General features: G+C 56.1%; 1 protein-coding gene across 1 annotated transcript; it reads left to right on the top strand.

Annotated features, from left to right (window-relative positions):
- Positions 1-1510: 1510 nt before the first annotated feature.
- Positions 1511-11842, top strand: Cldn18 (claudin 18). Its single transcript, XM_042665769.1, is given in 8 exon segments — positions 1511-1730; positions 8883-9047; positions 9980-10097; positions 11188-11248; positions 11250-11299; positions 11666-11714; positions 11716-11787; positions 11789-11842. Coding segments are annotated over 8 exon segments (789 nt in total).
- Positions 11843-12250: the final 408 nt, after the last annotated feature.

Here is a 12250-nt window from a genome sequence, read left to right as displayed (position 1 = left end):
CACACAGTGGGAACAAAGGAAGATGCTCTTAGGAGGGAAACACAAAGGCACAATGTCTATGTGCCTCTGATCATACAAAATCACTCACCAGACGCCAGTGGCTCACGCCTGTCATCCTAGCTACTCAGGAAGCTGAGATCTGAGGATTGCAGTTCAAAGCCAGCCCAGGGAGAAAAGTCCCCATGAGACTCTTATCTCCAATGAACCACCCAAAAACCGGAAGTAGTGCTGTGGCTCAAGTGGTAGAGCACCAGCCTTGAGCACAAAAGAGACTCAGGGACAGCACCCAGGCCCTAAGTTCAAGCCCCATAACTGACAACAACAACAATAATAACCACTACTACTACTCCAGCAAGCAAGAGGGTTCTTTTTATCTTGCTTATCTGTCTTTGGAAGGGGAACAGAAAGGGACGGGCAAAGAGTGAACAATGCAGCGGTAGAGATTATGTGAAAAATGAACTATACAACTTGTGGGTGGGGATGGGAGGGGAAAAACGGGAGAGGGCGAGGGAAGAGGTGACACTATCCAAAAAGACATGTATTCATCAACTGACTTATAAAACAGCCACCCTTCTGAACAACACCTTAACAACCACAATAAGACAAGGTTAATAATAAAGCATCGCACGAATGTGAAAATGGAGCCAGGCTGACTTGAGGGGAGGGGGGAGGGGAGGGGAGGGGGAGGGGGGGGACGGGAGAGGTGAGGGAGAACCATGGGCAGGGGTAACACTGACCAAGAATTCCAAGTACAAGACCCTGAATTCAAACCCCAGTACCGCCAAAAAAAAGAAAAGAAAAAATAATGACACATTTAGTCACGCACTGAAAAATATCATATAATTGTCTTCTTTCCAGGATTTCAAGGATGGTTTGACATACACACATATCGTGCATGCGTGCGTGTTGTGTGTGTGTGTGTGTGTGTGCACACATGCCGATCCCGGGACTTGAACTCAGGGCCTGAGCACTGGCCCTGAGCTTTGATTGCTTTTATTTTCAGTGATTCAGAGCCTCACTGATGTTCCTTCCCCCGGGGCTGGCTTCGAACCTCAGTCCTCAGCTCTCAGCCGGGATTACAGGCGTGAGCTACTGGCCCTGGGCACACAGACAAACCTTCAGGAAGGTGACAGCACACAGATCTCCCTGCTCACTTCAGGGGGGGGGGTGGTTGTCAGCGCCTCCATCTCCCTCCACAGAGGGGAACCCAGGGTTAATCAGGAAAGAAAACACCCCGAAAAGGTAAACAGTGAGCCAAGTATACCTATGGTGGGAAACAAACGGCTCTTGGTACCATGTTGAGGTGATTATCTTAACCTGGCTAGATAAAGCCACGGGGGGGGGGGGGGGGGGGGAGGGGGGCAGGACCAAGGTTCCCCTCCCTCCGTGCTGTGGGGTGCCGTGTGCAAAAGAACACAACCAGCCTGGCCCAGCAAAACGCCACCCCCGAGGCCAGGCGCGCTCAGTGTGTCTGCGCCCTCGGTCCTGTGGGCTTGGGCTGGATGCCATCATGTCTGTCACCATGTGTCAGGGCCTGGGGTTTGTGGTGGCCGTCCTAGGCCTGGCTGGGGTCATCGCGGCCACCTGCATGGACCAGTGGAGCACGCAGGACCTGTACAACAACCCCGTGACCGCCGTGTTCAACTACCAGGGCCTGTGGCGGTCCTGCGTCCGGGAGAGCTCGGGCTTCACCGAGTGCCGGGGTTACTTCACCCTCTTGGGACTGCCAGGTAAGGGCCCCGGGGATCTGGGGACGGGGGGGGGGGGGGGGGACTAGCGGCGGATCGGGGATGGCAGGTGCCAAGGGAGCACTGGAGCAAGAGTCTCTGCGGCCCACCTTGAGTGAGAACGGCAGCGAGATGAGGATCGTAGAGAGAAGGAACGTTCCAGAACTGTTGGGAGCCTCTGATCTGTTTCTGGGGACCGTGTCTATGTCTTGACCCCCACCCCTTGGCACTGTTTTAAGGGGAGGTGGGGGGGATCCCCTGAGCAAGCAGTCACGGTAGAAATGAGGCAGAGAAGCCGGGCATTGGCGGCTCCCACCTGACATCCCAGCTCCTCAGGAGGCTGAGATCAGAGGATCGCGGTTCGAGGCCAGCCCCGGGGAAGGAAAAGTCTGTGGGGTTCTTATCTGCACAAACCCATAACCGGGGTCTCCTGAAAGGTGGTTATTACTACGTAGAGTGGGTGGGCAGTGTGGAAGAAAGGGAAGCCAGAGCTGGCAGAGGTGGCCGGACATCTTACCCTGGGGCAGAGGACAGGGTGACCTTGGAGGGACAGGATTCGGCCGGGGATGGTGCTCAAGTCCAAACGAGGTGCCAGGCACTCCACAAAGTGGTGTTTGTGCTTTTGTTTGCTTGTTTGTGGGACATCATGAAACCAGGAGGGCAGGCAGAGGCAATATAACTAGGTGACAGAGACAGAAGGACCCCGCGTCAAACACAAAGGACCAGATCCCGTCCGTAGGACAGGCCTTTAGTCCCGGCAAAACCGGAGACCTAGACAGCTCTGAACAAGAGGGAGGCTTGGCCCTGAACCAATGCCACCTCCGACGCCTGTGGGGACGCGGGCACACACCCCGCACTGCTCCCCGGAGAGATGACACCGGCAAAGCAGGTGCCGGTACTACAGGAGGCAGCTACCCTACGGGATTTTGTGCGGCCTGCCTGGTAAGCCTAGGGCTTAATGTCTGTCTTGGAGATAATTGAGGCCAAGCACCTCTAGGGAGTCTGCAGACCTGGCTCTCTCACCCGGGGCCCAGCTCTACAGCCCCACCCAGGCTTCTCCTAGGGTGGGTCCCCAAAGACAAGAGCACCCCATGTTTGACCCAGGAAGAGAGGATGCCCAGAGGGACAGGGTGAGCACCATACTCCAAGACGTACACAGGAGTTCCTTTGTTATACTTGCTCTTAGAACTTGTGTGAATGTGAGAGAGACAGACAGACACTGAGAGAGAGAGAGGGAGACATACACAGACAGACAGACAAGAGCTCATGACTCAACGTCTGTATTTCTCAAATGGAATATTGTAGGAAGTGGGGGGGGGGGGGTGCAGGTCCTGGGGTTTGACCTCAGGCGCTGGGCGCCGTCCCTGAGCTGCGTTTGCTCACAGTGAGCGGTGCTCTTCCACTTGAGCCACAGCTCACGGTGGTGCATCGGAGATCGGAGTCTCCCAGACTTTCCTGCCCGGGGCTGGCTTGGAACCACGATCCTCCGATCTCAGCCTCCTGAGGAGCGAGGAGGACGCCCAGGCGGGAGCCACCGGCGCCTGGCTTCAGATTTTTTTTTTTGATCTCAAAATTTAGGATAAAAGCACTCACTTCACGGGGGAAGGAGAGGAGAGGGAAATGCCGGGCGAGAGAACCGGTAGCTCCGGAATCAACTACTCATTGTTGTTGTCAGCCTATCCTTTTGGTGACAACACAGCCAGCGTAGGCAGTGGTTAGAAGACGCGTGCGGTGCACGGAGCCTAGCCCCCGGGCCTTCCTAAGAACTCAGAGGCCTGTCTCTTCTTGGAATTAGAGACTCTGTCTACAGGGAGAGTGTACCAGAATCCCTCCACCCTGATTGGTTCATCTCCGCTCACTTCCTCTAGTTGTCCCTCCCCGTCTTTTCCTGTCGGCCATAGAGTCTCACTCCCAGGACTCCCGGGTCTCAAGAGCACGTTCTTTAGGCCGTCTTACCCTTGCTTCTGCCTTGATCTGGCTGCTCTAGTTCCTGCTTCCTTCTCGACACACACACACACACACACACACACACACACACACACACACACACGCCGACCACAGAGCCTGAAGCGTGCAAATGAGGGCCTGGGTGAGGGCGAGGCCTTCCCCATGGTGCGTTCTGTTTACTGGGAGGAAAATGAGTGGGTACGGCCCAGATAACATTGAGAGATCCAAAGGGCCAGGCTTGTGGGCTCACTTCCTGGTGAAGCTGCGATTATTAGCCACCGAAGCGTGAATGTGTAGTGTGTGTGTGGGGGGGGGTGTACTCACATGTATTTCAGGGCCTTGAAGTCCAGGTTTGAGATCTAGTTAAAATGGCTCTGAATACAGAAGCCAGATTATCTATCCATCCAGCTATCCATCCGTCCCATGCATCTATCCATCCATCCATCCTCCAACTATCATCCATCCCTCCATTTATCCATCCATCCACCCATCCCTCCATCCATTTATCCATCCCTCCATCCAGCTTTCCATCTTTCCATCCATCCATCCATCCATCCATCGCTGCGATATAGATATATAGAGCTAGATCTCTCTACATCCTATATCCATATCTCCTGTGCTTGTATTATGTGGCTGGCTTTGGTGTAGTCATAAAAGGACTGTAGCATGATCAACAAGGACTGCCCGGCTCTTATCCTATGAACAGAACAAAACACAAGCCAGGCGCCCGTGGCTCCCGTCTGTCATCCTAGCTACTCAGGAGGCTGAGATCTGAGGATCGCGGTTCAAAGCCAGCCCGGGCAGGAAAGTCCCTGAGATTCTTATCTCCAATGAAACCACCAGAAAACCAGAAGTGGTGCTGTCTCAAGTGGTAGAGCGCTCGCTTTGAGCTGAAGAGCTGAGGGACAGCGCCCAGGCCCAGAGTTCAAGCCCCACGACCAACAGAGACAAAGAAAAAGAAAGAAAGTACCTCTGTAGAGCAGGAATCCCTGGTCCTCAAAAGTGGGGGGGGGGGTTCTTTTCTTGCCCCCTGCTTGCCTGGCATGGGGCGAGTCCTCTACAGTCGAAGTGGAAAGGGATGAGAGGGTGGGAAGTGGGTTTCACACCCTTATTATTTGGGGCATAAATCTAATGATTCCGGGGGGTGAGCTAAGTCTGATCAAATTTACCCTGTACGCTGGGCCCTGGTGGGGTTCTACGGCGGCTGGGCCCCCCCCCCACCATGGTGGGCAGAACCAGACCTGGGGTGGGGGGGCCACAGGAGCGGGAGGAGGGACACTCGCGTCCCCTGGGCTGGCGGAGTGTTCCAGGCGACTGGGAGACCCAGAAGCACCAGGATAAGGACTCTTGATGGCCTCTCCTCTTAACAAACGAGGGAGAGAGAATGTAATAGTAATAACGCCCTTGAACCAGGAGCGAAACTGAAGCTATCTAAGGAAAACACCGCGAGCAAACACTGCAGCGGGCTGAGGGAAAGTGCGTCCACTCTCACACTCACACACACACACGCACACACACGTGCGGGCGCATTTGCTGGGCGCACACCTCCAATCCAGAGGAGCCCAGGCCCGCGTCTCCTCCTCCCCGAGCCATGGCCGTGTCTACCACCGCGTGCCAGCTGGTGGGATTCCTGCTGGCCGCGTGCGGGGTGGCGGGGTGCATCGCGGCCGCGGGGATGGACACGTGGAGCACGCAGGACCTGTACGACAACCCCGTCACCGCCGTGTTCCAGCACGAGGGGCTGTGGAGGAGCTGCGTGCAGCAGAGCTCCGGCTTCACCGAGTGCCGGCCCTACTTTACCATCCTAGGCCTGCCAGGTAGGCAGGTGATACAGGAGGATCGCAGACAGGAGGCCCTGAGGGGGGCCAGGGAGAGGACCTTACTGGTTCTGGCAGAGGTGGGGGGAAGAGGGGGGTGGAGGTTTCAAGAGTCTGGGCTGCAAAGGATGGGGAGCCAGGCTGGCGGGGAGGGGGAGACTAATCCTTCCTTAAAAGAGCCGGGCGCTGGTGGCTCCCGCCTGTCATCCTAGCTCCTCAGGAGGCTGAGATCGGAGGATCGCGCACGGTTGAAAGGCAGCCCCGCAGGAAAGGCCGTGAGGCTCCTCTCTCCCATGAAACACCGGAGTCATCTTGCGGTGCTCTTGTCTTTGCTTTTTTGCCACTCCTGGGGCTTGAACTCAGGGCCTGGGGCTGTCCCTGAGCTGCTTTGGCTCCAGGCGAGCGCTCTACCACTTGAGCCACAGCGCCACTTCCGGCTTTTTCTGTGTGTGCGGTGCTGAGGAATGGAACCCAGGGCCTCATGCATGCGAGGCGAGCGCTCCACCACGGAGCCACCTTCCCAGCCCAGTTTCCTTTCTTTCTGTATCGGGTGGGGAAGAGCCGAGGAGCTGGGCGTTCACAGGCGTGAGCCACCGGTGGTGCAGAAGCTAGACTGGTGCCTTTCATCGACTGCCTTTTTGTGCTTGAACTCAGGGCCTAGGCCTTGTCCCTGAGCTCTTCTACTTTAAGGCTGGCGCTCTAGCTCTTGAGCCACACAGCTCCCTGTCTGGCTGTTGGCTGTGTCTCGTGGACATGAGAGTCTCCCGGACTCTCCTGTCAGCCAGGCTGGCCTCGCATGGTGATCCTCACAGCTCCGTCTCCTGAGCAGCTAAGCCAAGATAGCAGGTGTGAGCCACCGGCGTGCACACGTAGACTGGTCTACGTGAAGCGTTGAGGAAAGCCAGGTGAACAGAAGGATAAGGTTCTGCTCCCCCCAAAAACAGCACAGCACCTCGCCTCTTGTGTTAAGGTTGTCAGCGTGGGCCCCTATGTGATACAGAGCCCTTCCTCCTCTTCCTCACCCCACTCCCCTCCCCCTCCCTCTCCCCTCCCTCTCCCCTCCTCCTCTGCCTTCCTCTCCCCTTCCTCCTCCTCTCTGAAACCAACTCATTACTCATCCAATCATGCACTCAACAAACAATTGGGTTGTTTTTTTCCCCCCTGAGCCCACTGGGCCGCAGGCACTCGAGTTTCGGGGTACAGTGTGAGTCAGCCCAGTGAGTATCAGCCGTTGCCCCAAACCAAACCTCAACAGCTCCGTGGCTGAACCCGGCAGACGCTTATTTCCGTGCCCACGTGAAATCCACAGTGGGACTGCTGCTATTCGAGGATGTAGGGCAGGAGAAGCGAGTGGGGGGGGGGGAGGGAGGGGAGACCCCCCCCCAGGCTCCAACCACCCCAGGCTGCAGGTGAACATCTGCCACCTGTGCTGGCATCATGGTGACCAGAGCCAGCCAGGTAGCCCGCGAGGCATGGGAGGGGGTGTGTGTGTGTGTGTGTGTGTACGTGTGTGTACATGTACTGGGATACTGGGGCTTGAACTCAGGGCCTTGCGCTCCCGACTGGCCTTTGCACTCCAGGCGGGCCCTCTACCGCGTGAGCCATGCCTTCACTTCCGGCTTTTTGATGGCTCGTGAGCAATCGGAGCCTGGTGGTCTTTTCTTCCCCCCCTCCCGCCCCTCCCCTGGGGTTCAGCCTCCTGAACAGCTAGGCTCACAGGCATGAGCCGAGGGGAGTGGGGGTGAGGCAGGGGGCGGCCAGCACCGCTTTCTACCCAGCTCTCCCCCCCACGCCAGTGATGCTGTGGAAAGCCAAGCTGCGGTGGGGGTGGGGTGGACAGGGAAGAGGAGGGGTGGGGGGGTGGAGGGAGGGAGAGCGGCCCTGCTTAGTGGGCGGTTCCTGGGCACCGCGTGTAGTCGAGGGGGAGGGACACGTTCCTTGGGACAAAGTGTCTAGACGCTCACTGATATGGGGGGGGTGGGGGGGTGGGGGGGAGGAGGGGGCAGCCACCCGCCCTCCTGCAGGTCTCCGAATGCCTGCGCGGAGGGAATGAGCAGGAGGGAAGGGCTCAGGTGAAATGCAAGCACTAAAGCCACAGCAGGAGGAGGAGGAGATGGGGCCGCTGGGGGCAGGGGCCTGCCCCAGCCCGGGAGCCTCCCAGGGCCGCTGGGAGGAGGCACCTAAACCTCCCCGGGGTAGAGAGCGCGTGTCTTCAGAAGCAGCAGGCACAGCGTTTCTTCAGCAAGATAAGCTAGGTTGATGGGGCTGGGAGAGGAAAACCCTGCGGATACCTCGCCTGCTTTTTTAGTTCATGGTTCAAATAAGCCAAGCGTCAGGATGGTAGTTCGAAGCCAGCCTGGGGGGAGGCAAGTCCTGTAACAAACACCACTCTGATCTCCAAGAAGCTACCCAGCCCCCCCCCCAAAAAAAAGCGGGACGGGCGGTCCTGTGGCTGGAGTAGGAGAGCACCAGCCCTGAGCCAGCTTAGAAACCTGGCTGTGTGAAAATCACCCACGTCGTTGTGAAAGCAAAGGAGGAAACACAAATCTATAATAAAATAGAAAGCAGAAATGGCCACGGCGGCTCACGCCTGGCATCCTAGTTACTGGGGAGGGTGAGATGTGAGGATCGCTGTTCAAAGCCAGCCCAAGCCGGGAAATCCCGTAAAGCTCCTACGGTCTGATTAACCACCGAAAAGGTAGAAACGGGAGCCTGGCTCAAATGGTAGAACACCAACCTTGTGTGGAAAAAAGCTAAGGACAGCAAACGAACCCTTGAGTCCAAGTCCCAATAACACACACACACACACACACACACACACACACACACACACACACACACACACACACACACACACACACACACACACACAGCCATCACCTAGAAGGTAGAAATTATTTCTCATGAAATTGGTATCTCCAACAGCCTGTGCCCCAAGGCATTAGCCCCAGCTCTGAGCTCCAAAATGCTTGCAGAATGAGTACACGAACTCATGGATACGTGCGTGGGTTCGTGTATCATTCCGAGCACACGTGGGTGACTTGGATTTCTCAATGAGCAAGCGGACAAGGCGCTTGCTTCCAGCAAGCTCCACCCCCCCAACTCCGCCCCTTTGCCCAGAGGCCTAGACCCCAAAGGACAAGAACTGACCCACGGGAGTCCACGAGACTCCCATGACCGCGGTGATCTAAGTCTCTCCCGTGCGCCATCTGGGCCTTGGGTGGATGCCTTTTGTGATTTCCCACCATTCCCCCGGCTCTTGGCCAAGCCACGGATTGGTCTATGGGTTGCTCGGGCGTGCCGGGTGTACCAGCTCGGGGGTGTGAGGGTGCTCTAAGGCCCGTCTCTCCTGTGTCTTTCCCCTCGGCCCCCTTCCCGCTTTGTCCCGCAGCCATGCTCCAGGCGGTGCGGGCCCTCATGATCGTGGGCATCGTGGTGGGCGTCATCGGCATCCTTGTGTCCATCTTTGCCCTGAAATGCATTCGCATCAGCAGCATGGAGGATTCTGCCAAGGCCAAGATGACGCTGACCTCCGGGATCCTGTTCATCATCTCAGGTTCGCGGGGTCTCCTCCCCCCTGCCTGCCACCGCAACCCTCTCCTCCCCCCCACCAAAAAAAAAAAAAAAAACGGGTTCAAGAGAGCGCTTGAATCAAGCTCCAGCACCGATGGATTGTGACTGTCATCCTAGCTACTCAGGAGGCTGAGATCTGAGGATCGCGGTTCAAAGCCAGCCCCTGGCGGGATAGTCCGTGAGGCTCTGACCTCCAATGAACCACTCAGAAAACTGGAAGTGGAGCTGTGGCTCAAGGGGTAGAGCACCAGCCTTGAGCACAAAAGCTCAGGGACAGTGGCTCAGGCCCTGAGTTCAAGCCCCCAGGACTGACACCAAAAGAGAGAGAGAAAGAGTGTGTTCTTGAAATCAGCAACACTGTTAGATCTAATTTATAAATATACGTAAACATAGACAGGGTCCTACTATACACAGGTGTGTTAACTGAAGTATGATGTGTGCAAAGGGGAGGATTCCAATGGTGCAATACCTTGCACAACGAATTTATAGTATAACAGAGCGCATGGTAGAAGGCCGGGCTTGAGGTATGGAGGAGGGGGTGAAGCACATTACTTTCCATGTGAATTATGTGAAAATAAAAACTGGGTAAGTTGAGGGCAGGGGTGGGGTCGGGAAGAGCTGGGAAGAGGCTGATGGAAGAGGCGACCCAGGTTGAAATGGGAGCCCCTCTGTACAACTATAAGCATATAACCATCGTAATAAAAAAGGAACTAGCCGGGCGCCGGTGGCTCACGCCTGTCATCCTAGCTACTCAGGAGGCTGAGATCGGAGGATCGCGGTTCAAAGCCAGCCCAACCCCTTGTCCCGCACGCGGGGTGACAATTATGTGACAGGAAGGGAATAGCCTGTCACCTGCGGGGTCTACCCGGCACCCCTCTGCAGCTGCCGACAGACTGGTCCACTCTCTGCCCACAGGTGTGTGTGCAATTATCGGGGTGTCCGTGTTCGCCAACATGCTGGTGACGAATTTCTGGATGTCCACAGCCAACATGTACAGCAGCATGAATGGGATGGTCCAGACGGTGCAGACCAGGTAAGACAGACAGACAGACAGCCACAGACACAGACACACCAATGCTGCTCCACCACCAAGACCTGGGTAAGAAAGCCGATTAAAACGCGTGTCCCCTTAATGGGACTGTCAGCACCTGAAAGAGCAAAATTTATCAGAGGTAACCATGCCCGATCGTAAATCAAGCATCACCTATAAATTCATAAACTTCATTTCTGTGAGGTGTCCCCCCGGGGGTATAACCTGAGGCTGATCTGACATTCGCACTGAAATACAGCCACAGTTCCCGGGATTTCACTGGCACACACACGGGGGAGGGGGGGAGGAGAGCTCCCCCCACACAGCAGTGGTGACCAATCAGGAACTAGTAACCTGGCATGCAAATAAGCATCCGTTGACAGCAACCTGTCTGAGGCAGGCGGGCCCACTGTGGTGGCAACCAATCAGGAACTATTAGCCCAGTAGGCGAATGACACCAGTTGACATTAAGCTGTAGGGTGGAGGAGGGCCCATGGTGGTGGTGACCAATCAGGAACTATTAAACAATATGCAAAGGCACGGTATGCAAATGAACATCAGTTGCTAGGAAGCCATCAGGTGGGGAGAAGGCCCACTGAGGTGGTGACCAATCAGGAACTATTACCCAGTATGCAAATGAGTATCCATTGACAGCAAGCCATGGGGGAGGTCCTATTATGCTGATGACCAATCAGGAACTATTAACTGGTATGCAAATGAACCAGTATGGAAATGAGCATCCACTGACTGAAGGGGGCTTGTTGTAGGTGAAGATGAACCAGGTGTAGAAAAGTTTAAAAAAGAAAAGTTTAAGCCGGCGCTGGTGGCTCCCGCCTGTCATCCTAGCTACTCAGGAGGCTGAGATCTGAGGATCACGGTTTCAAAGCCAGCCAGGGCAGGAACGTCCGTGAGACTTTGATCTCCAGTGAACCATCCGAAAAACCAGAAGTGGCCGCTGTGGCTCAAGTGGTAGAGCGCTCAAAAACAAAAACTCCAGTAAAAGGGGAACTGAGAGACTGGGCCTGGCCAGGGCAAGTGGACAAATCTTCTAGAATCAGGGCCACTACCTTCACCCCATCGTGTCCCCGCCCAGGTACACCTTCGGCGCAGCTCTGTTCGTGGGCTGGGTGGCGGGGGGCCTCACGCTCATCGGAGGGGGTACTGATGTGCATCGCCTGCCGCGGGCTGACGCCGGATGACACCAAGTGAGTTCTGGTCACGTGCGGCCTGGGGGTGGGGTCCTTCTCCCCAGGGGCTAGTCGTTCATTGAACTTCCTCTGGTACTTCCTCTGGTCCGCGTGGGACAGTTACAGAACTACACGGGACTATGCCAGCCTATTAAGATACAGGAGGGAGGCCGGGGAGCCTGTGGCTCACGCCTGTCATCCTGGCTCCTCAGGGATCTGAGGATCGAGGTTCAGGGCTAGCCCACGCAGGAAAGTCCCTGAGACTCTGATCTCCCATGGGCCACCTGAAAACCAGAAGTGGTGCTGTGTGGCTCAAGTGGTAGAGCGCCCCGGCCGTGAGCGCAGGTTCAGGCTGTGTGAGCGGCTGTTCTGTCTTGCTTGCAGCTACAAAGCAGTGTCTTACCACACCTCGGGTCACAACGTCGCCTACAAACCCGGGGGGCTTCAAAGCCAGCACGGGCTTTGGGTCCAACACGAGGAACAAGAAGATCTACGGTGGTGGGGGATGCCCGGGCCGAGGATGAGGTCCAATCTCAGCCTTCCAAGTATGACTACGTGTAGGGCCCCGGGAGCCCCTGAGCCGCGCAGAGCACCCCCCCCCCCCCCGGCCCCGACACCTCCCCCTCCCCCCTCCCACAAGGAGATTGCATCTTCCTTCCTACCGCTTCTGACTCACAGTTGGACGTTAGACTTGACTTCCCACCATCAAGATCACCTGGCCACCCATTTCAAAGCAGCTCTGCCACATTCTTATTTATGAACTAGAAGCCGTAGATACATCTAGATGGCTAGAGAAGAGAGATGAGAGTTAGATTATAGATAGAGACAGATACACAGATGATCAGTAGATATTGACAGATGAGAGAGATGATGGACAGACAGACCGACGGACAGATTCTAGAGCCTGATATACAGATTGTCGGTGAAATGATAGATAGATGATTGATTCTAGAGACTGATACGCAGATG

Source organism: Dipodomys spectabilis, unplaced genomic scaffold, assembly GCF_019054845.1.
Source record: "Dipodomys spectabilis isolate Male_0828 unplaced genomic scaffold, ASM1905484v1 ptg000342l, whole genome shotgun sequence".
In the NCBI taxonomy this organism is placed as follows: domain Eukaryota; kingdom Metazoa; phylum Chordata; class Mammalia; order Rodentia; family Heteromyidae; genus Dipodomys; species Dipodomys spectabilis.
Note: the sequence above shows the minus strand (reverse complement) of the source record. Positions and strands in the feature narration are given on the sequence as shown.